This window comes from Eulemur rufifrons, chromosome 1, assembly GCF_041146395.1.
Source record: "Eulemur rufifrons isolate Redbay chromosome 1, OSU_ERuf_1, whole genome shotgun sequence".
Taxonomy (NCBI): Eukaryota; Metazoa; Chordata; class Mammalia; order Primates; family Lemuridae; genus Eulemur; species Eulemur rufifrons.
Genome location: NC_090983.1, coordinates 101,123,857 through 101,144,800, shown reverse-complemented (window position 1 = coordinate 101,144,800; position 20,944 = coordinate 101,123,857). Strand labels below are relative to the sequence as shown.

General features: G+C 40.0%; 1 protein-coding gene across 5 annotated transcripts in view; it reads left to right on the top strand.

Moving 5' to 3' along the window:
- The window catches only part of SAP130 (Sin3A associated protein 130), an 89,534-nt gene that overhangs the window by 30,768 nt on the left and 37,822 nt on the right, over window positions 1–20,944 (top strand). For 2 of the 5 annotated variants that reach the window (XM_069473888.1, XM_069473869.1), the window contains exons 12-15: window positions 1,260–1,381; window positions 2,931–3,233; window positions 5,023–5,200; window positions 19,087–19,191. In XM_069473888.1, the coding sequence (XP_069329989.1) occupies window positions 1,260–1,381; window positions 2,931–3,233; window positions 5,023–5,200; window positions 19,087–19,191 (708 nt within the window). The remainder of the gene's footprint in view (window positions 1–1,259; window positions 1,382–2,930; window positions 3,234–5,022; window positions 5,201–19,086; window positions 19,192–20,944) is intronic. The other 3 variants (XM_069473879.1, XM_069473905.1, XM_069473896.1) reach the window with 3 other exon arrangements.

The following is a 20,944-nucleotide window of genomic DNA, read 5'->3' as shown; positions in this document are numbered from 1 at the left end:
CCAGCTAATTTTTCTATTTTTAGTAGAGACGGGGTCTGGCTCTTGCTCAGGATGGTCTTGAACTCCTGAGCTCAAACCGTCCACCCGCCTCGGTCTCCCAGAGTGCTAGGATTACAGGTGTGAGCCACCACACCAGCCTGTTCTTTTTTGATTTTGTAAGATCTAAAAACATTAATAGAAATTCCAATGTTGAATCATTCCTATCTGCATGTGATATTTAATTTTATATGGTAATTAATTTATCTTTATTTAGGAATTTTTTGTCATTGTGGAGAGTGAGATTTGTTTATAATCTTTTCTCATACTCTCCCTGTTCAATTTTAGTATCAAGCTCAAAAAATAACTTGGGAGCCAGGTGCGGTGGCACATCCCTGTAGTCCCAGGTACTCAGGAGGCTGAAGTGGGAGGATCGCTTGAGCCCAGGAGTTTGAGGCTATGTGTGCCATCATTGCACCTATGATTAGCCACTGCACTCCAGCCTGGGCAACACAGCAAACAACATCTCTAAAAAAACTAAAAATTAAACAAAGGTGGATCTCATTCCTTTTTCTTATCTCCAAATCAGTTTATATGGGGTTGGGATTATCTGTTGTATGTATGTTTGATAAAATTGACCAGTAAAAACAATCTGAGTTTAGTGTATTTCAAGTAGGATTTAGTAGGAAAGACTTTTGAATATTGAGTTTTTGTCAGTCATTTTTGGTAATTGTTATTCTCAAAAGTCACCCATAAGCTGGCACTGTGGCTTATGCCTATAATCCTAGCACTTTGGGAGGCCAAGGCAGGAGGATTGGTTGAGACCAGGAGTTCAAGACAAGCCTAGGCAACATAGCAAGACCCGATCTCTACAAAAAGTGAACACTTAGCTGGGTGTGGTAGCCCATGCCTATAGTCCCAGCTACTTGGGAAGCTGAGGCAGGAGGAGGGGAATTGCTTGATCCCAGGAATTTGAGGACCACTGTACTCCTGTCCGGTGACAGAGCGAGACTTTGTCTCTACAGAAAAAAAAAAAAATCACCTGTAAAATATTATCTGTGTTTTTACATTTATTGATAAAGGTATAGTATCCATTTATTTTTTTTAAATTTTGCACTTTCTCAGTCTGTGTTCTGTGATCTAGTAGTTTTTCGGGTACCTAATTTGGGAGAAGCTAGTTTGGCAGTTATGAAAGGTATCAAGAGGATCCCGGTGATTGGATCATATCAAGGTAAAGAGGAAAATAACCACTTGGTTTGCTATCACCTGTTTTCCATCTCTAGACCGTCTGTTCCTGTTCAGTTCCAGTACTTCTTGCCAACTTACCCCCCTTCTGCATACCCACTGGCGGCACATACCTACACCCCAATCACCAGTTCTGTGTCCACTATTCGACAGTATCCAGGTATGCGCCCTGCTTTTAAGATGACTTTTCACGTTTTAATTTTTGGCAGCAATGAGATAAAAATTGATAAGGGAGTATTTCTAGTATGGGATTTGATTACTCTAGCTTCAGATTCAGGGTAAGGCTAAAATGTGAAGCTTTAAGGTCTCTGATCACCATCTTTGTGATCTATAAGAAATTGTTACTTGTTAGTAATATTTGCATAGTTTTATCCCACCTTGAGGATGATCATGTTAACAGTGTTTGCTACCTCTTGAAACAATAGTGGTAACAATGAATAAAGCTGGACTCTTATGGGACTTACAATATGTTATTTTAATCCCACTGGGCTCACCTGTCACTAGCCTCACTTGTAAATAGTGTTCTTTTTGCTAATCCAGGAAAAACAATCCTCAAATCTCAGACTTTGTGTATTCTTTTGCTATAGGGCCGTTTGGTCACTCTGGGCGTCAGAAAGCCTATTGCCCAGAGTGTGGACATTGCCCTCCTGCCACGTGGTACAGTGCGGCAGCCAGAGCCACGCATGGCTGTCGAGCACTTGAAGGGGGGCAGTACAAATGAAAAGCTGAATTTCTAAGTTTGTTTAATTAAAATTTGAGAAATTTCAAATATGTTTGGAACAACTTAGAGATTTAAAACTAGTTTTTCAATTGTATGCTTTATGGAATCAAAATACAGATTAAGAATTTCTGATAAAACTTAAATATTTGAATTGAGATGTACTTTAAGAGTAAAATACACCCTGGAATTTGAAGACATAGTATAGAAAAGAGAATGTAAAATATCTTAATGATTTTTGTAGTGATTACATATTGATAGTATTTTGGATATATTGGATTAAATAAAATGTATCATCAAAATTAATTTGACCTGTTAGTGTTTGCTTTTTAATGTGGCTACTGGAAAATTTAAAGTCCCATGTGTGACTTGGTGTTCCATTGGACAGTGCTGGTCTAAACTTTCAAACATTGTAAGATATTTAAATAGCTCTGGAAACAGATTCCTCCATCTCTGGATTGTTTTGATGACTGAAGTGGGGGAAAAGTCTCTTGTGTTTGTTTTCTTTCCAAAAGTAGTAAGGAACATCCCTTCTTTTTTGTTGCCTTTTGTGAATGCTTTTGTTTTCATTCTTTTTATTTGGTTGGTTGGTTTTAATATTCACAGTAGATGGAGTATTTGCTTTGTAGGAAAAAGGACACTTGCTTGTTCCCTCTATACGTTGGATATATGCCATTTGAAATTCATACCTGCTGTATTACTTGTTTAGCACAGTTGCCTGGCTAATATTTGGAATTTAATAGATGATTGCTTTTTTCTCGTTTTAACCGTATTTCTAGTAATCTGCAGAAAGACCACATCATACTGGTAGGAAGTAAAAGGAACAAACAATCCCTAGTATGTAGAGTTTCCATGTTTTTTTTGTGTTTTTTTAACTGATTTAGATCTTGTACAGTGGAGAACTTCTGTTTTCATTTTAGTGTTTTTCTGCTTTCGTGGACTGTCTAATGACAGCTAACCTTCTTGCAGTCACCTTTTGCATTATTTTTAGTTTCAGCTCAGGCTCCAAACTCTGCCATCACAGCCCAGACTGGTGTTGGGGTAGCATCTACGGTCCACTTAAACCCCATGCAGCTGATGACAGTAGATGCATCGCATGCTCGTCACATCCAGGGGATTCAGCCAGCACCCATCAGTACGCAGGGCATCCAGCCGGCCCCCATTGGGACACCAGGGATACAACCCGCACCAATTGGCACGCAGGGGATTCACTCAGCAACCCCAATCAACACACAAGGGCTTCAACCTGCACCAATGGGTACTCAGCAGCCACAACCTGAAGGAAAGACTTCAGGTAATTTTTACTTTTTGCATGGAAGAGGGTATGAGGAAAAGAGATACATCTGGGTTTAAAGCCTGGCTCTGGCACTGACTTTGTGTTCTCAGGTAATTTCTCTAGACCTTACTTTCCTCTTTGTAATATGAGTTGCTTAGAACTTACCTTTCAGGGGTCATTGTAAACATAAGAAATGATTTTCATAAACAGCCTAATAAGCATTTACACATGGTGAGAGCTTTTTCTTTTTATAAACAGCTCTTAGTTGAGGGAGTAAATTCACCTTGTAGGTAGTATTCTCATCATTTAAAGATTTTCTTCAGAGGTATATGTAAAGCTATAAAATCTTACACTAATGTTAGCTAATATCAGTGCTTAAAAAGAAATATTGATACTAACTAATGGAATAGGCACTTGGGCCATGGTTTTTTTGTTTTGTTTTGTTTTTGGTTTTTTTTTTTGAGACAGAGTCTGGCTTTGTTGCCTGGGCTAGAGTACCATGGTGTCAGCCTAGCTCACAGCAACCTCAAACTCCTGGGCTCAAGCAATCCTCCTGCCTCAGCCTCCCAAGTAGGTGGGACTACACCCATGTGCCACCATGCCTGGCTAAATTTTTATATATATATATTTTTAGTTGTCCAGATAATTCCTTTCTATTTTTAGTAGAGACGGGGTCTCGTTCTTGCTCAGGCTGGTCTCAAATTCCTGACCTGGAGCGATCCTCCCGCCTCAGCCTCCCAGAGTGGTAGGATTACAGGCGTGAGCCACCGCGCCTGACATGAATAGGCACTTTGAAAAATGGAATAAGTCACTATGCTTGGATTATTAATTAGCTATTTCTCTGATGTAGTTAAAGAAATAGCTGTTTCTTGGCCAGGGTATTGATTTTAAAGGTTATCTTTTGCATTAACTATAGCATGAAGAGATCAACTAGGAACTGATCATTTTAATGGCCATGTAGATCTTGAATTTAAGTGTTTAATCAAAATCTCTCAGACTATTCATCACTGACTGCCATAGAGATGCAGTTTACCCATAGTGAGCCACCTAAACGGATGATGTGCCTGTATCTTTAAGAGCACCTGCTAGAAAACTCATCATATTAGATTAACTCATGAAATTGTCATTTTTATAGGTCAAAAACTTTCATACATGGGTAGTTTCTGATTATGATCTCATGCTCACTAGTATTTTGGTACTAACTTTAAGTATATAGTTAAAATATCTATTGGTTGAGTGTCTTCCTAAAGGTAGACCAGGGATGATACCATTATTAGGGACTGAGGGAGATTGGTATTTTACAAAAACTGTATGAGGACATTTTTTGAAGTGTACTTTTGAGCTTGCTATCAAGCCCATAGATCATGTTTTCTATTTGTGGCTCTTTCTTTTATTATTAGCCTTTCCTGACTCTCAGTTTTCTCATCTCTAAAATGAGTATGATACTGATAGTAAGAATTATAAGAGTGAAAAATGTAAAGTAACTAGTAGAATGAGATGCTACACTAGCTACTTTATGGACTTTGTGTATCTTATCTCATTTATTAGGAACTGTTACTACACAGCAAAGAAAAAATAATGGTATTGATGACGCATCATTAGACTCAATAACTTCTCACACTTTGCCATCTGCTTTTAGGCAGATAAACATTATGTTCCTGTCCCTTATATTGTTACAGTTGGACAGGTAAAACATGGATACCTAATGCTGGTGGTCTCATTATTTTTATTTATGGCTTATGAGATATTTTGTTTCTTCTGTTGCCCTCTCTTCATTGTTCTTCCCTGTTGCCTCTCTTTCCTCTAGCAGTGGTGTTGGCAGATGGAGCCACAATTGTAGCCAACCCTATTAGCAATCCATTCAGTGCTGCTCCAGCAGCAACAACCGTGGTGCAGACCCACAGCCAGAGTGCTAGCACCAATGCTCCGGCTCAGGGCTCGTCACCCCGGCCAAGCATACTGCGGAAGAAACCTGCCACAGATGGGTGAGTAAACTCCGTACTGCTAAATGACACCTGGTTCTGGGTGTAATTGGTGTAAACAACAGGAGCTCATATCTAATGCTGGTGGCAAACTAATCTCTCATTTTCTGTGGCATTTTTTGATTTCTTCCAAAACAGCTTGACCACAGGGCATTCAGTAAGCCATGCCCAGCCCAGATTATGGGATATTAGGAATCCTTGAGTCAGTGGGGTGTCAGTTTCTGAGCATCTGTTGTATACTGCTCTAGTTCTCTGCAGTTCAGCAAGTTCAATCTTAGAACTCTTAAACTAATTTATAATTAACTCATCAGACTTGTCTAGGTAGTTACATGAACTGATACCATTTTTGTTTCCTCATTATTCAGCATGAATCATTGCTAAGGGCAATTTCCAAAGTGTGCTAAGACTCACATTTATTAGTAGATAGTGTTTTTTGTGGCCATGTAAGCCTCTCAATCAGTGGACCATGGGCAGGAATGTTTGTGCTACGCTATTAAACTTAAACGTTCCGAAGGTGGGAGATGAGCAGTCACATTACAGAGAGCAGTTTCTGTGGCTCAGCTGAGCTGGTAGCATCAGCATCACAACATTAAAGCACAGTGCAGACTTAAATTGCACTGGGGTCCATACAGGACTTTTGCACAGACTGGAGTCTCTATCTTTGCTTATTATGAATACTTTGTAAATGAGGCCTTTTTTAAAGAATAAAGTCACGCCATGGTAAAGTAACCTCTTTAATAAAAACACAAGGCAAAACTTGTGGTTAAGATGGCAAATTGGAGTGAGGAGGGCCAAGAGGGCAGGCCAGAAGCAGCCTGCACATACCACTCTCACACAGAGGATTCAAGGTTGCGAGTGGCTATCCACCTTCAGATCACTCATCTAAGAGAAAGCGTATTATGAATTAAAAGAGAGGCAACAGAAGGCACCCAAAGGGAAGGGAAGGAAGAGAGGCAACCTGCTCTGCCGTTTGGAGGTACACAGGGAAGACGAGTGCACACGTGGGGAAGGCACAGAGGGGAGAATCCTGGGGCTCCATACTCCCCCCACGATCATTGCTGTTGACCTGCAGGAGCTACCCTCCACTACAGAAGGCCAAAGGACTGACAAGGGAGGATTCTGGAGACTGTGCAGAGTCATTGCTCCAGAGAGTGTGCAGTAGTGACGCACTGGCTCACAAACCCTGGGTGCTATGGCTGGCGCCATCTTAAAACCCTAGACCCAGAGCACTGCCTCTACCAGGGGTCAGCTCCATTGCTGCTGCCTCCCCATTGCCCCTGCCAGTCCAGGGTAGGGGGTGGGAACGGGGAGGCTGGGCATTCTTGTGAATCCCGTGGGCAGGTGCCACACAACCCCACTACAACACAGGGACCTGGCCATCCAACAGTCACTGCAGCCTGTCCACATGGATAGGGCTGGGCTCAAGCAGGCACCCAGCCAACAAATACTATAGCCAGAGGATCCAAATAGGGCAGCTCTCCAGCGGAGTGAGCTGACAGTCACCGTTGCCAAAGGATTTGGGTGGAACTACACTCAATCTGGATTTCCATTGACAAACACAGCACCAGAGGAGCTGAATGGGACAGCTCTCAAGCCATAGGGGGCTGACAAGTGCCAACACCGATAGAGGTGGGTGGGACTATGTTCAAGACAAAAGGGCCAAGAAACACCATTGCCTATAGGTCTAACCCAGACAACTCTCAAGCTGGCACCAGCTGACAGTCACCACTGCCTGTAGGCCGGTACACAACTGACAAATGCTGTCATCTGTGGATCTGAGTGGGCAGCCCTCAGACTGGTGCAGGCCATCAGTTGCCACTGCCAGAGAACATGAATGGGACTACACTCAAGCCACAAGGGGCAACAAATGCCACCACCCAAGGATCTGTGTGACAGCTCCCAAGCCATCATGAGCAGACAATCGCCACCACCCACAGGCATGAGCGGGGCTGCGCTCAAGTTGGTGCAGACTGACATGCCACAGCCTACAGATCTGAGTGGAGCAGCTCTCAAGCTGGCTTGGGCTGATAATTGCTGCTACTAATAGAACTAGGTGGGGCATTCACTCACTCTGCAAAGCCGGACCGCTAGTGACAACCACAGGGAGGAGATGCAGGAAGAGCAACAGCATTAAATGCTCACAGTACAGCCACCCATCTCAGGTGGAGTCACATCTCCAGAGTAGGACACAAATATGCCATCTAGGGACCACTCCTTGTTTGCACTAAGTAGGAGAGTTCCTAGCAGAGGAGAACAGGTGCACTACAAGCTTAGCTGTCATGAGCTGAGAGAGATTTCAGATGAGAAAGAACCAGAATAAGAACTCTGGCAACATGAAAAAAACAAGCTGTTTCAGCAGCCCTAAAGGATCACAATAGGTCTCCAGTAATGGACCATAACATACAGAAAATTGTTGAAATGTCAGAGATAGAATTCACAATATGAATGACAAATAAGATGAATCGGATTGAAGAGTAAGTTGAAAACCAACACAAAGAATCCAAAAAAATGTTTCAGGACGTAAATTAAACAAAAAAAAAAACCTGCTAAAGAGAGACAACATAAGAAAACATATAACGGGACCTAAAGAAACAAAAGAGTCATTTAGGGAATTTCAAAATATAGCAGAAGGCCTCAACAACAGGCTAGACCAAGCAGAAGAATTTCAGACCTTCCCCTTTTTTGCACCCTTCCTTTTGCTTTCCCTTTGCTGCAACATTAGGTCTGGCCGTCATCCGTGGTGTATGTATCATGCTCTGTAAACCTATACGTTGCTCTTGCCCTATAATCCTATCTTTCTCTCCTCAATAAACCTCATTTTTGTGCTTACCAAAAAAAAAAAAAAAAAATTTCAGAACTTGAAGACAAGGCTTTCAAACTAATCCAGTCAGTCAAAGATGCAGAAAATAGAATAAAGAAGCATGAACAATCACTCAGAGAAGTATAAGACTAAATGAAACAAGTCAGTATCCAAATTATAGGTATCCCACAGGGAGAAGGAAAAAAAGCATGGAAAACCTGTTTGAGGGAATTATTGAGGAAAACTTCCCTGGTGTTTCCAGAGATTGAGATACCCAGATACAAGATGGTCATCGAACACAGGGAAGATGCATAGCAAATAGGACATCTACAAGACACATAGTCATCAATGTGGCCAAAGTCCAAAATGAAGGAGAAAATTCTACAAGCAGGAAGATGGAAACAACAACTAACCTACAAAGGAAAATCCATTAGGCTATCAGGAAACTTCTCAGCTAAGACCTTATAAGCCAGAAGGGATTGGGGCCCAATTTTTAGTCTTTTTAAACAGAACAACTGCCAGTCAAGAATTTTGAATCCTGCAAAACTATGTTTCATAATTCATGGAGGAAAACAAGACTTTTCAAGGTAAGTAAACATTAAGGGAATTTGTTACTACTTAGTCCTGCGCTATAGTAAATACCCAAAATTGCATTATACATGGAGCAGCACAATAGATATCCACCACTGTAAAAACACCTGAAATTTAAAGCTCATAGCTCTAATAAACAAAACAAGGTGAACAGAACTACATCTCGCATGTCAGTGCTAACACTCAATGTGATGATCTGAATGCCCCACTGAAAAGACATAGGACTTGGCTAAACAGATGAAAGGGCATACCCCAAATATATGGTGTTTCCAAGAAACGCACTTAACTCCCAAGGATTCACACAGACTCAAGATAAAGAGATGGAAAAAAATATTCCACACAAATGGAAATCAAAAACGAGCAGGTGTAGCCATTCTCATATCAGATAAAGTAGACTTTAAATCAATAATGGTGAAGAAAGACAAAGATGGTTATTTTATGATGGTAAAGGGAGAAATTCAACAAGAAGACATAACAATCCTAAATATATATTATATGCACCTAACACAGGAGCTCCCAGACTCGTAAAGCAAATTCTGCTAGAACTAAGCAAAGAAATAAACAGTAGCATCATAACTGCCAAGTACTTCAACACTCCACTGACAGAACTGAACAGATCATTGAAGCAGAAAATAAACAAATACTGGACTTAAGTGGGACTCTAGAACAAATGGACCTAACAGACATTTATAGAACATTCTACCCAAAAACTACTAAATATACATTATTCTCATCAGCACATGGGACATTTTCCAAAATTAATCACATCTTAGGCCACAAACAATTCTTAGTAAATTCAAAAAAATCGAAATCATACCATGCACTTTCTCAGACTACAGTGGAATAAAACTGGAAATCAGTTCCAAGAGAAACCCTTAAATCTATACGAAGTCATGGAAATTCAACAACTTGCTGCTGAATGATCCTTGTGTCAGTGATGAAATTAAAATGGAAATCCAAAGATTCCTCCAACTAAATGATGAAGAAGACACAAACTTTCAAAATCTATGGGATACAGTAAAATCAGTTCTAAGGGGAAAGTCATAATCTTAAATGCCTACAGCAAAAAGACAGAAAGATCACAAATTACTAATGTCACAGCTCAAGGAAGTAGAGAAGAGCAAACCAAACCCAAAGCCAGCAGAGGAATGGAAATAACAAAGCTCAAAGCAAAAGTAAATGAAATGGAAACCAAAAAAACAATAGAAAGGGTCAATACAAAACAAAAAAGTTGAATCTTTGAAAAGATAAAAGCAGTAGATCGCTGGCCATATTAACCAGAAATAAAAGAATAAAGGACTCAAGTACTTAATCAAAAATGAAAAAGGAGATATTGCTACTGATACCACAGAAATACAAAATATCATCCATGGATACTTCCAAAACCTCTACGCACACCAACTAGAAAACATAGAGGAAATGGATGAATTCCTGGAAACATACAACCTCCCAAGCCTGAATCAGGAAGAAATAAAAATCCTGAACAGACCAATAACAAGTAGCGAGATTGAAGCAGCAATAAAAAATCCCCCAACAAAAAAAGCTCCAGAGCAGATGGATTCACAGCCAAATTCTACCAGACCTACAAAGAACTGGTACCAATACTACAGAAATTATTCCATAATATTGAAAAGGAGGGAATCTTCCCTAACTCATTCCATGAAGCCAGTTTCGCCTTGATACCAAAGCCAGGAAAGGACACAACAAAAAAGAAAACTACAGACCAATATCCCTTATGAACATAGATCCACCAAAAGTCTTAAACAAGATACTAGCAAGCCAAATTCAGCAGCACATCAAAAAGATAATTCACCATGATCAAGTGGGTTTCCTCCCAGGGATGCAAGGATGGTTTAACATACACAAATCAATACATGTGATTCACCACATAAATAGAACTAAAAACAAAGATCATATAATCATCTCGGTAGATGCAGAAAAAGCATTCAGTAAAATCCTGCACCCTTTCATGATAAACCGTGAACAAACTAGTCATAGAAGGAACATACCTTGAAATTATAAAAGCCATTTATGACAACATCATTATGACAAAAGCCAACATGATACTGAATGGGGAAAAGTTGAGAGCATTCCTCCTAAGAACTGGAAGAAGACAAGGGTGCCCATGATCACCACTTCTATTCAACATAGTACTGGAAATCCTAGCCAGAGCAGTCAGGCAAGAGAAAGAAATAAAGGGTATCCACATCAGGAAAGTGAAAGTGAAACTATCCCTGTTTGCTGACAATATGATCTCGTATCTAGAAAACCCTAAAGACTCCACCAAAAGACTCCTAGAATTGGTAAATGAATTCAGCAAAGTCTCAGATTATAATATCAGTGTTCAAAATTCAGTAGCATTTCTATATACTAACAATAGTCAGAGGCCGGGCGCGGTGGCTCACGCCTGTAATCCTAGCACTCTGGGAGGCCGAGGCGGGCAGATCGCTCAAGGTCAGGAGTTCGAGACCAGCCTGAGCAAGAGCGAGACCCCGTCTCTACTAAAAATAGAAAGAAATTATATGTACAACTAAAAATATATATATAGAAAAATTAGCCGGGCATAGTGGCGCATGCCTGTAGTCCCAGCTACTCGGGAGGCTGAGGCAGGAGGATTGCTTAAGCCCAGGAGTTTGAGGTTGCTGTGAGCTAGGCTGACGCCACGGCACTCACTCTAGCCTGGGCAACAAAGTGAGACTCTGTCTCAAAAAAAAAAAAAAAAAAAAAAAAAATAGGCTAAGTCAAATCAGGGCCTCAATACCATTTATAATGGCTACAAAGAAAACAAAATACCTAGAAACATATTTAACCAAGAGGTGAAAGATCTCTACAAAACATTGAGGAAAGAAATCATAAATGACACAAACAAATGGGAAAACATCCCATGTTCATGGATTGATAGAATCAACATTGTTAAAATGTCCATACTGCCCAAAATCATTTACAGATTCAGTGCAGTCCCCATCAGAATATCAACATTATATTTTACAGATCTAGAAAAACCAATCCTAAGCTACATTTGGAACCAAAAAAGAGCCCAAATAGTCAAAACAATCTTAAGCAAAAAGAACAAATCTGGAGGTATCATATTAGTTTACTTCAACATATACTACAAGGCTGTAGTAACTAAAACAGCATAGTACTGGTATAAAAGTAGAGACATAGACCAATGGAACAGAACGGAGAACCCAGAAGTAAAATCATGTACATACAACCAACTGATCTTCAACAAAGCAAATGACAACATACACCGGGGAAAGGAAGCCCTATTCAATGAATGGTGCTGGGAAAACTGGATAGCCACATGCAGAAGAATGAAACAAGACCCTTATCTCTCGCCATATACAAAAATTAACTCAGTGTGGATGAAAGACTTAAATGTAAGGTATGGAACCATAAAAATTCTACAGGAAAACAGGGAAAACTCTTCGAGACTTCAGCCTGGGCAAAGAATTTATGACTGAGACCTCAAAGGCAAATACAGCAACAACACAAATAAATACATGTGACTTAATTAAATGAAAAAGCTTCTGCACAGCAAAGGAAATAATCAATGGAATTAGTAAACAACCTACAGAATGGGAGAAAATATTTGCAGACTATTAGTGTACATCTGATAAAGGGCTAATACCCAGAATCTACAAACAGCTCAAACAAATCAGCAAGCAAAAAACAACCCCATTAAAAGTAGGCAACAAGCATGTACAGAAGTTTTTCAAAAGAAGATAGACAAATGGCGAACAAATATGAAAAAATGCTCAACATCACTAATCATCAGGGAAATGTGAATTAAAACCACAGTGAGATACCACCTTACCCTTGTCAGAATGGTCATTAATAAAAAGTAAAAATATAATAGATGCTGGCATGGATGCAGAGAGATAGGAATGCTCATACACTGTTGGTGGGATTGTGAGTTAGTTCAGCCTCTGTGGAAAACGGTATGGAAATTCCTAAAGAAATAAATGTAGACCTACTATTTGATCCAGCAATCCCACTGCTGGGTATCTACCCAAAGGAAAAGAAGTCATTTTATCGAAAAGACACCTGCACTTGAATGTTCATCACAGCACAATTCATAATTACAAAGATATGGAATCAACCTAAGTGCCCATCAATTTATGAGTAGACAAAGAAAATGCAATGTATATATACCATGGAGTACTACTCAGCTATAAAAACAATGAAATAATGTTTTTACAGCTACTTGGATGGAACTGGAGACCATTATCCTAAGTGAAGTATCTCAGCAATGGAAAACCAAACACCACATGTACTCCCTAATAATTGGGAGCTAAATGATGGGCACAAATAGATGTAAAGGACGTTGGAAGTCAAGAAGTGGGTAGGTTGGGAGGGGACGAGGGGGTAAAAACTTACCTATCAGGTGCAATGAACAGTATCCTGGTGATGGGCACACTAAAAAGCCCAACTTAAGCCTTACACAAGGTATCCATGTAAAAAAAAATTTGTACCCCCTTAATATTTTTAAATAAAAAAATTAAAAGAAAAAAAGATGGCATATTGATCACACGTCTAAATTTGTCTTTCTCTCAAAACCCTACAGAACTTTAATAAAAAGATTTAATAAATTTAAGAAAAGATGATAAATACACAAGCGCGGGGAGAACAGGAGAGGACATGATAGTAACAGAACTTCGAAGCTAGAAAGCAAATGGACAAGTGATCGCTCCCTTGCCTGTCAGAAAGCTAAATGTGAAGCCTTCATAGGGGAAAGTTGAGAACCATCCTTATTTAAATTGGAGAATCTTCAAAAGGACCAAGAACAGGAAGGACCAGGGGTGAAGAAGGGGGCCCACTCTTTTAAGGAGGGCAGGCTAAAATCTGTTTGAGAAGTGATTAGAGCCCAGAGTCCCATTCTCTACCCACCTTCTGGAATGTACTTCCGCTTCCCAACCCCAGCAGGAAACTGGAAGTTCAAACTCTGCAGATGATCCACTTGGATCAGCCAGCACTATGGAGGCCATGAGTATTTTACCAGAAGGAGATTCAGTGACCAACCATGTATGCAATGCTGAAACTTCCCAGTCCCCTCTGCCCTTTTGGTTGACAGAACCCTGGCAGGTGAACTTGACTATCTAAACAGAAAGTGAGAAGAAGATCTACTTTCTTTCTGGGTAGTCTAGCCAGTCCAAGGGGAAAGCTCTAAAGATACTGTCACTAGGGGTTCCCTGTGGACAGGATTAAATCACCCTATAGTGAACCTTGCAGTAGAGAAGCCCTTCAAAAGTTCAGAGCTCTCAGCCAGCAGTTCAGTCCCCTACTCCAAATCACAAACGTATTAAGCAAGGATAGCTAAGTATCTGTGGGGGCCTCTAACATGAAAAATAGAAACCACAATGAACACACTGCAGAGGCACCTTGGAAGATAAACAGTCTAGGCAGGGAGACTAAAACTAAAAACAAATGAACAAAGACAAACAAAAACTATCCATGATATCTTCTGAAAGACAAAAGAAAAGGTTGCATCCATGAAACAGGAACGCAGTGCTATACAAAAGGAACATTCAGAGCATGAAAGAACTTGTCTTGACATTTAAAATACGATAGAAATTGAAAACTCAGTAGAAGAGGTAGAAGATAAAGTTGAAGAAATCTCAAAAACAGGGAAAAGAAAATTGAAAAAAAAAAAAGAAAATTAGAAAAGACAAGTAAAAGAACCAGTTTAGGAGATCAGCCTCCAAATAATGGAGTTTCAGCAAGAGACGTCAGAGAAAAGAAGGAATTGTTTATAAAGTAATTGACAGAAATTACACAAACTGGAGGACAGGAGTTTCCTGATCTAAAGAAATGCTCGGGCTAGGCGTGGTGGCTCACACCTGTAATCCTAGCACTCTGGGAGGCTGAGGCGGGTGGATCATTTGAGCTCAGGAGTTTGAGACCAGCCTGAGCAAGAGCCAGACCCCATCTCTACTAAAAATAGAAAGAAATCAGCTGGACAACTAAAAATATACAGAAAAAATTAGCCGGGCATGGTGGTGCATGCCTGTAGTCCCAGCTACTCGGGAGGCTGAGGCAGGAGGATCATTTGAGCCCAGGAGTTTGAGGTTGCTGTGAGCTAGGCTGACGCCATGGCACTCTAGCCTGGGCAACAGAGCGAGACTCTGTCTCAAAAAAAAAAAAAAAAAAGAAAAGAAAGAAATGCTCAGCGCAGTAGATGCAATGGCTACAATAAGTCCATGCCAGTATTTTGAAATTTCACAACACTAGAGACAAAGATATGCTTGCTTTTTCCATACTTGGTCACTTCACAAAGGCCCTTGTGTGTGCCTTCTGTAATTTAGTGTATCGTGGGACCCCTGCACCTTTACTTCTTTATCCACCCTCATTGCTTTAACCCTGGCTCTTCCTCAGGACTCGCCCTCCCCTGCAGCTCTGCAGAGTGGTACTGCCTGTCTTCCACCTCCCTCCTGTCACTCAGTCTAAGGTGGGTTGGGTGTCCTCGTTGTGCCTTGGTGCCATTTCCAGGCCATTTCTCCTTCTCAGAAGCACTTGATCTGTAATTAGAATTATTAAAATTTGCAGTTGGGAAAGTTTCACACAGCCAAGTTATTCCAGATACAAGAAAAAGTTTTTCAATAACTGAAATGAGTATGTGTTTTTAAATTCACATCCTCAGTTACACTTGGCCACGTGCTCAGTAGTGCCATATGACTCAGTAGTGCTATATGACTCCCTTTTTGGACAGAGCAGATCTAGGGGCTCAATCAGATTCAAGTTCAGTTTTGCAGGTGTGTTTGTATGCCCTTGAGAAGTATTATCTGGTGCTCTTTTGTGATGGTAGCACTCCTGTCTTCACCTGTAATAAACAGGAATGGTTTTCCAGCTATCTGGCCCCTCCGGTGCTTGAATGCTTCTCCCACCGCCGCCCTCCCCAGCAGCATGCGCACGCATGCTCAGCTCTCGTTCCCTGACCTCATCTCTGTGCTCCATGTCCCATAGCCCAGTTTCTCTCTTTCTGCCTCCCTCCTAGCAGTACTCCAGCTCCAGCAGGACCCCCCTAGCGGCCTTCAATCCCACCTTTTCATGTTCCTCACTGCCTCCCTAGGCCTCTTCTCTGCTCTCCTGATTCAGAGTCTGTGATCACTTCCAGTCATTTCCTTGCATATAGCCTAAACCTCCTTGCCTGACTCTTTGCTTGGTCAAAACAAAAGTTAAATCCAACTTTCTGCTTAATGTATGCGGGCATGTGTGCAGCAGACGGTGGCAGGGAAAGCCACCCCACCAAATGGTGTTGTTTAGCCTCACAGATCTCACTAGGATCTTAGAGTGGACCAACAAAGTGTACTCTCCTAGACAACTATTAAATATTTTGTGTCTTCTCCTCTCAAAATTTCTAGACTTCCTCTCCCATCTTCACTGTTAGCTGATAAAACTTGTTCCATATTTTTTTGAGAAGATGGAAATGATCAAAAGAACTTTGACAGACTACAGCTATCACATTTACTTACAGTGTCAGTACCCCATGTCCTGCCTCCTGTCTGTTCCTCTAGGTGACCTTTCTGGGCTCCTCTCCAAAGTGTTCCGTCTCTTCCTCTTACCTACTCAAGAACGGTGCTATAGCTCTGATCCCTGTCTCTCCTACATTGACATTTTTTATCTTGCTAGTGGGTCATTCACATGAAAAGTATAAACATGTTGTCATCTCTTCCATCTAAAATAAAAGAAGCCTTCTATTGAGCCCACATTCTTCTACCATCTACCAACCCATTGTTTTACTCCTCCTAGCAAATAGGATTTGTCTATATTTGCTAACTCTAGTTCTTCTGCCAGTTTCTTTCAACATTTCATCGAAATATAGAAAACTGTAGTCTAATCAGTTAGCACAAAGTAAACACATCCAGCTACTAAATAGGTCAAGAAACAGAACATTACCTGCACGTTTTCCCAAAGGCAACCAATTTTCTAAGTTTGAACCCCATAGATAGAATCACATATTATGAATTTTATATGAAAGTCTGACTTCCATCATTCAATTTTGTGTAATTCACATTATTGCATGTGATTGTCATTTTTGTATTGCTGTATAAAATATCATTGTATCACAATACCATAGTTTATGCATATTTGGGTTGTTTCCAAGTTTTGCCTGTGTTATCCTGAACATTTTTGTGCATGACTTTTGATTCATACGTGAATGTATTTCTGGTACATATCGAGGAGGGATTTGCTAGGTCACAGGCTGGGCTTACGTTCAACTCTAGTAGATAATGCCAGTGGTTTTCCAAGTGGTTCATACTCATTTGCACTATCACCAACAGTGAGGATCATTGCTTCATCTTCAACAGCACTTGTTACTGGCACTCTGTAAGTTTGATCATTCTGTGAGTTTGTAGTGGTATATTTCATCATGGTTTTTTTTTTTTTTTTTGGTTGTGGTATTTTTTGCCCGTGGGGGTAATAGAGAGGTTGGTCTTCTTTTTTTGTTTTTTCATTACTTTTCATTATGGAAAGGTTTAAACATAATACAGTTTTGAAGATATGGGTATATACCTGTCACCCAACTTCAGCCATCAGCTTTTTACTTCGTGGTCAGTTTTGTTTCATCTGTATGCCTACCCACTCCCTTCTGCCATATTATTTTGAAGCAAATCCTGGACATCACCATATGTCTTTTGAGAGATACATACTTCAAAAAATAATAACCCCTTAATATCATCAAATATGCAATCATTGTTTAAATTTCCAGTGGTCTCAAATGTCACAAATTTTGTTTTGTATTTATTTGAATCAGTATTCTGATAAGGTGCACATATTGTGATTAGTCAATATGACTTCTAAGATCACTTTAGTATATAAGTTTTCTCCGTCTCTTTCTCTTGTAGTTTATTTCTTGAAGAGACTAGATTTCTTATCCAGTTTCTTTCTGGATTTTGTCAGTGGGATCCCCATTGTATTTCGTAGGGCTGCTGTAACAAATTGTCACAGACTTGGTGGCTTAAAACAACAGAAATTTATTATCTCATAGTTCTAGTGGCTGGTAGTCTGAAATCAAGGTGTCGGCAGGGTTGGTTCCCCCTGGAGGCTCTCATGGAGAATCTATTCATGTATTTTCCCTAATTGCTGGTGGCTATTGGCAATCTTTTGTGTCCTGGCTTACAGATGCTGCACTCTAGTCTCTGCCTTCGTAGAAATATGGCCTTCCCTTTGTGCCTGTGTGTCTCAAATCTCCCTTTCCTTTCTGTGATTAGGATACTAGTCATTGGATTTAGGGACTACCCTACATCCTGAAAGATCTTTAGATCCTTCATTACATTTGCAAAGACCCTTTTTTCAGGTAAGGTCACATTCACAGTTACCAAAGATTAGGACTTAGATATATAATATCTTTTTAAGGAACTCAGTTCAACTAACGGTTTCATCAGATTTTTTTTCTTTTTTTCTTTTTTTCTTTTTTTTTTTTCTGGTTTCTGGTGGCAAGATTGGTGATTTAGTCTTTTACCAGGAGATAGATGATGTCTGATGGTCACCCTTTTTGATATGTTAGTAGCTGCAATGACCACTACCTGGGTCAATTAATGATTAGTTTTTGTAAAGTGGTATATCCTGGTTCCAGCCATTTTCTCTCAAACCCATTCTCATTTGGCATTTGTTCCCACCACTCTCCCGAAACTAAACATGTCAAGACTAACTTCTACATTACTAGCCAGATGGATAATTCTCAGGCAGAGCCTTAAAGAGCCTCTCTATTGCATGACACAGTTGATCTCTAACTCCTCCTTCATAAACTTTTTTCTCTTGGCTTCCAGGAACTTGCTCAGATCTATATAAATACATAGGCGTGAAGCCAGATACGGTGGCTCACACCTCTAATCATAGCACTCTGGGAGGCTGAGGCAGAAGGATCTCTTGAACTCAGGAATTCAAGACCAGCCTGAGCAAAAGGGAGACCCCATCTCTACTAAAAATACAAAGAAATTAGCTGGGCAACTAAAAATAGGAAAAAAAAAAAAAAATTAGCCAGGCGTGGTGGAGCACACCTGTAGTCCCAGCTAATTGAGAAGCTAAGGCAGGAGGATCATCTGAGCCGAGGAGTTTGAGGTTGCAGTGAGCTATGATGACGCCATTGCACTCCAGAGCAAGACTTTGTCTCAAAACAAAAAGGCATAATAATGATTGTATAAATACTTGACATGGATTTCAATTTTAATAACATTAAGTAGAAAGGAGATGTGGCATGGTATAAGCAGCAGCTTAAAAGAGTCACAGTGGTTGCTTCCTGGAGAGAAACTGGCAGGAAACAGGCAGGGATGAGGAAGGGACCTGCTGTATTTTGTTAAAAGCCTTTTAGTATTATCTGGCTTTTTTAAAACGTGCCCACGTTATTTGATAAAATAAAAATCCATTTAAAAAATACATGGTCAATGTACTGCTTTTATGTTGCCATAAGTGTGCCTGGCAAATGTGTATCTTGTATTTCTGATCCTTTAATGCCCTTGGACTGCTATTTTCCGGGTCTATCTCTTATCTCTTTCAGAATGGCAGTTCGGAAAACCCTCATTCCTCCTCAGCCTCCTGATGTGGCTAGTCCTCGAGTGGAGAGCTCTATGCGGAGTACATCTGGGTCACCTAGGCCTGCAGGGTGAGCACCTAAGTGTTCTTACCACTCTTGCTTTTAATTATACATCATGGCAGAGGGAAGAGTCTAATAAGTGTGTATCTTTTTAATGCACTTTCTACCTAAACGACCTGCACACATTTCTCAACCTCTCTGATCCCTGTTTGCCTCATTGATGAAGTGGACACAGTTTTAACATCTACTTCATAGGCTTCTTGTAATTCTTGTGTATTTAAATGAAATGATGCATTTATAGGACTTAGAACAGAGCTTGCCTTACAGCAAACACCTAGTTGTTACAGCTGTCAAAAATGGCTTCATGACAGTAGTTAATGTATGCTTTTTCTTTGTTATCTTCTTGATTTCATTTTCCAGTAATACCATACTGGAAAATATAGAGAATATAAAATTATTTAAAGTATAAAGTAAAAATCATTGTCTTCTTCCCCACCAACCTTGCGAATCCTACTTCCCAGAATGATGTTGATTGGTAATACTTTTTTTTTTTTTTTTTAATTTATTTTGAAAAGTAGAGACGGGGTCTCGCTCTTGCTCAGGCTGGTCTCGAACTCCTGACCTCGAGCGAACCTTCTGCCTCAGCCTCCCAGAGTGCTAGGATTATAGGCATGAGCCACCGGGCCTGGCCTGATTGGTAATACTTCTGACAAGAATCTTTGCACATCTTTTTCTGCATATACAATAGATATTAATAGATTGATAGACTCTTAAAAATTAGGTCTTGCTGATTAGATTGTTTTACACCTTATACTTTTTACTTATATCATTAATAACTTATCATGTTAGTATATTTAGATATATTTCTTCATAAAGCTGTTTTCAAGAGAAAAATTATGAATGCCTTGTTTGTACCGGGTATCACTTTTGGATCTGGTGATATATTAATATAACAATGATTAAAATAGATGCAAAGTTTCCATTCCCTTTAAGCTTACTTTCTAATTAGTGTAGAGAAGTAATAGATATATGAGGACAGAGAAACTGTAAAAAGAATAAAAAGTGATGGGAGGAAGAGGGTGATGATTTACAGAAAGGCTTCTCTGAGTAGAGTATGAAAGAGTAAGCCACGTGCTCCCCAATATGGGAATGTGTCAGGTAGAGGAAAGAGCAGGGCCCAAGACTCTGATATAGGGGTACTTGTAGTTGTCACTTTGCACAGTAGTGCAGAAACATAAAAATGGCCACGCAAGCTGAAATTACGAAGTGATTTTAATCAATGGAGAAAATTACAATTATTCTGTGACCTTTAAAAACTCTGTGAAAATACTAAAACCTGTCTTACTGTCAGTTGTAATATATAGGGAATTGAAAAAATAATGAAACTAATATCTACTTAGTACCATATAGTTTAAAGTATTAGAAACACAAGAGTGGTTAGAACAGTGCTTGCCTTCTCAGTGTCTAACTTAGAACAGCGCAGAAATCTTTCTAAGCATTGGCAAATTGTCATACTCCTTTCTAAGTTTGGGTCCACTTCCAACATCTTACCCTTTGTATTTTCAATGTTGTGAAATATCTGCAAGAGTTCCTTTAATGTGAAGTTTTTTGCCAGGATCACTTCTGGGACCTCTTTGTCCTTTTAGTCAAAACCACCTGCTTTCACGAGTGCTTGGACTTTGGGTGTAAATTTCATAGCAGCATCTTTCTCTGTGCTGGCAGCTTTACCAGTTCACTTAACAACACTCATATTCATGCTGACTTCTGAAATGATGAAACCAGCTTTACTGGCAGTAAAAGATTTTTCTTCGTTTTCCTAATT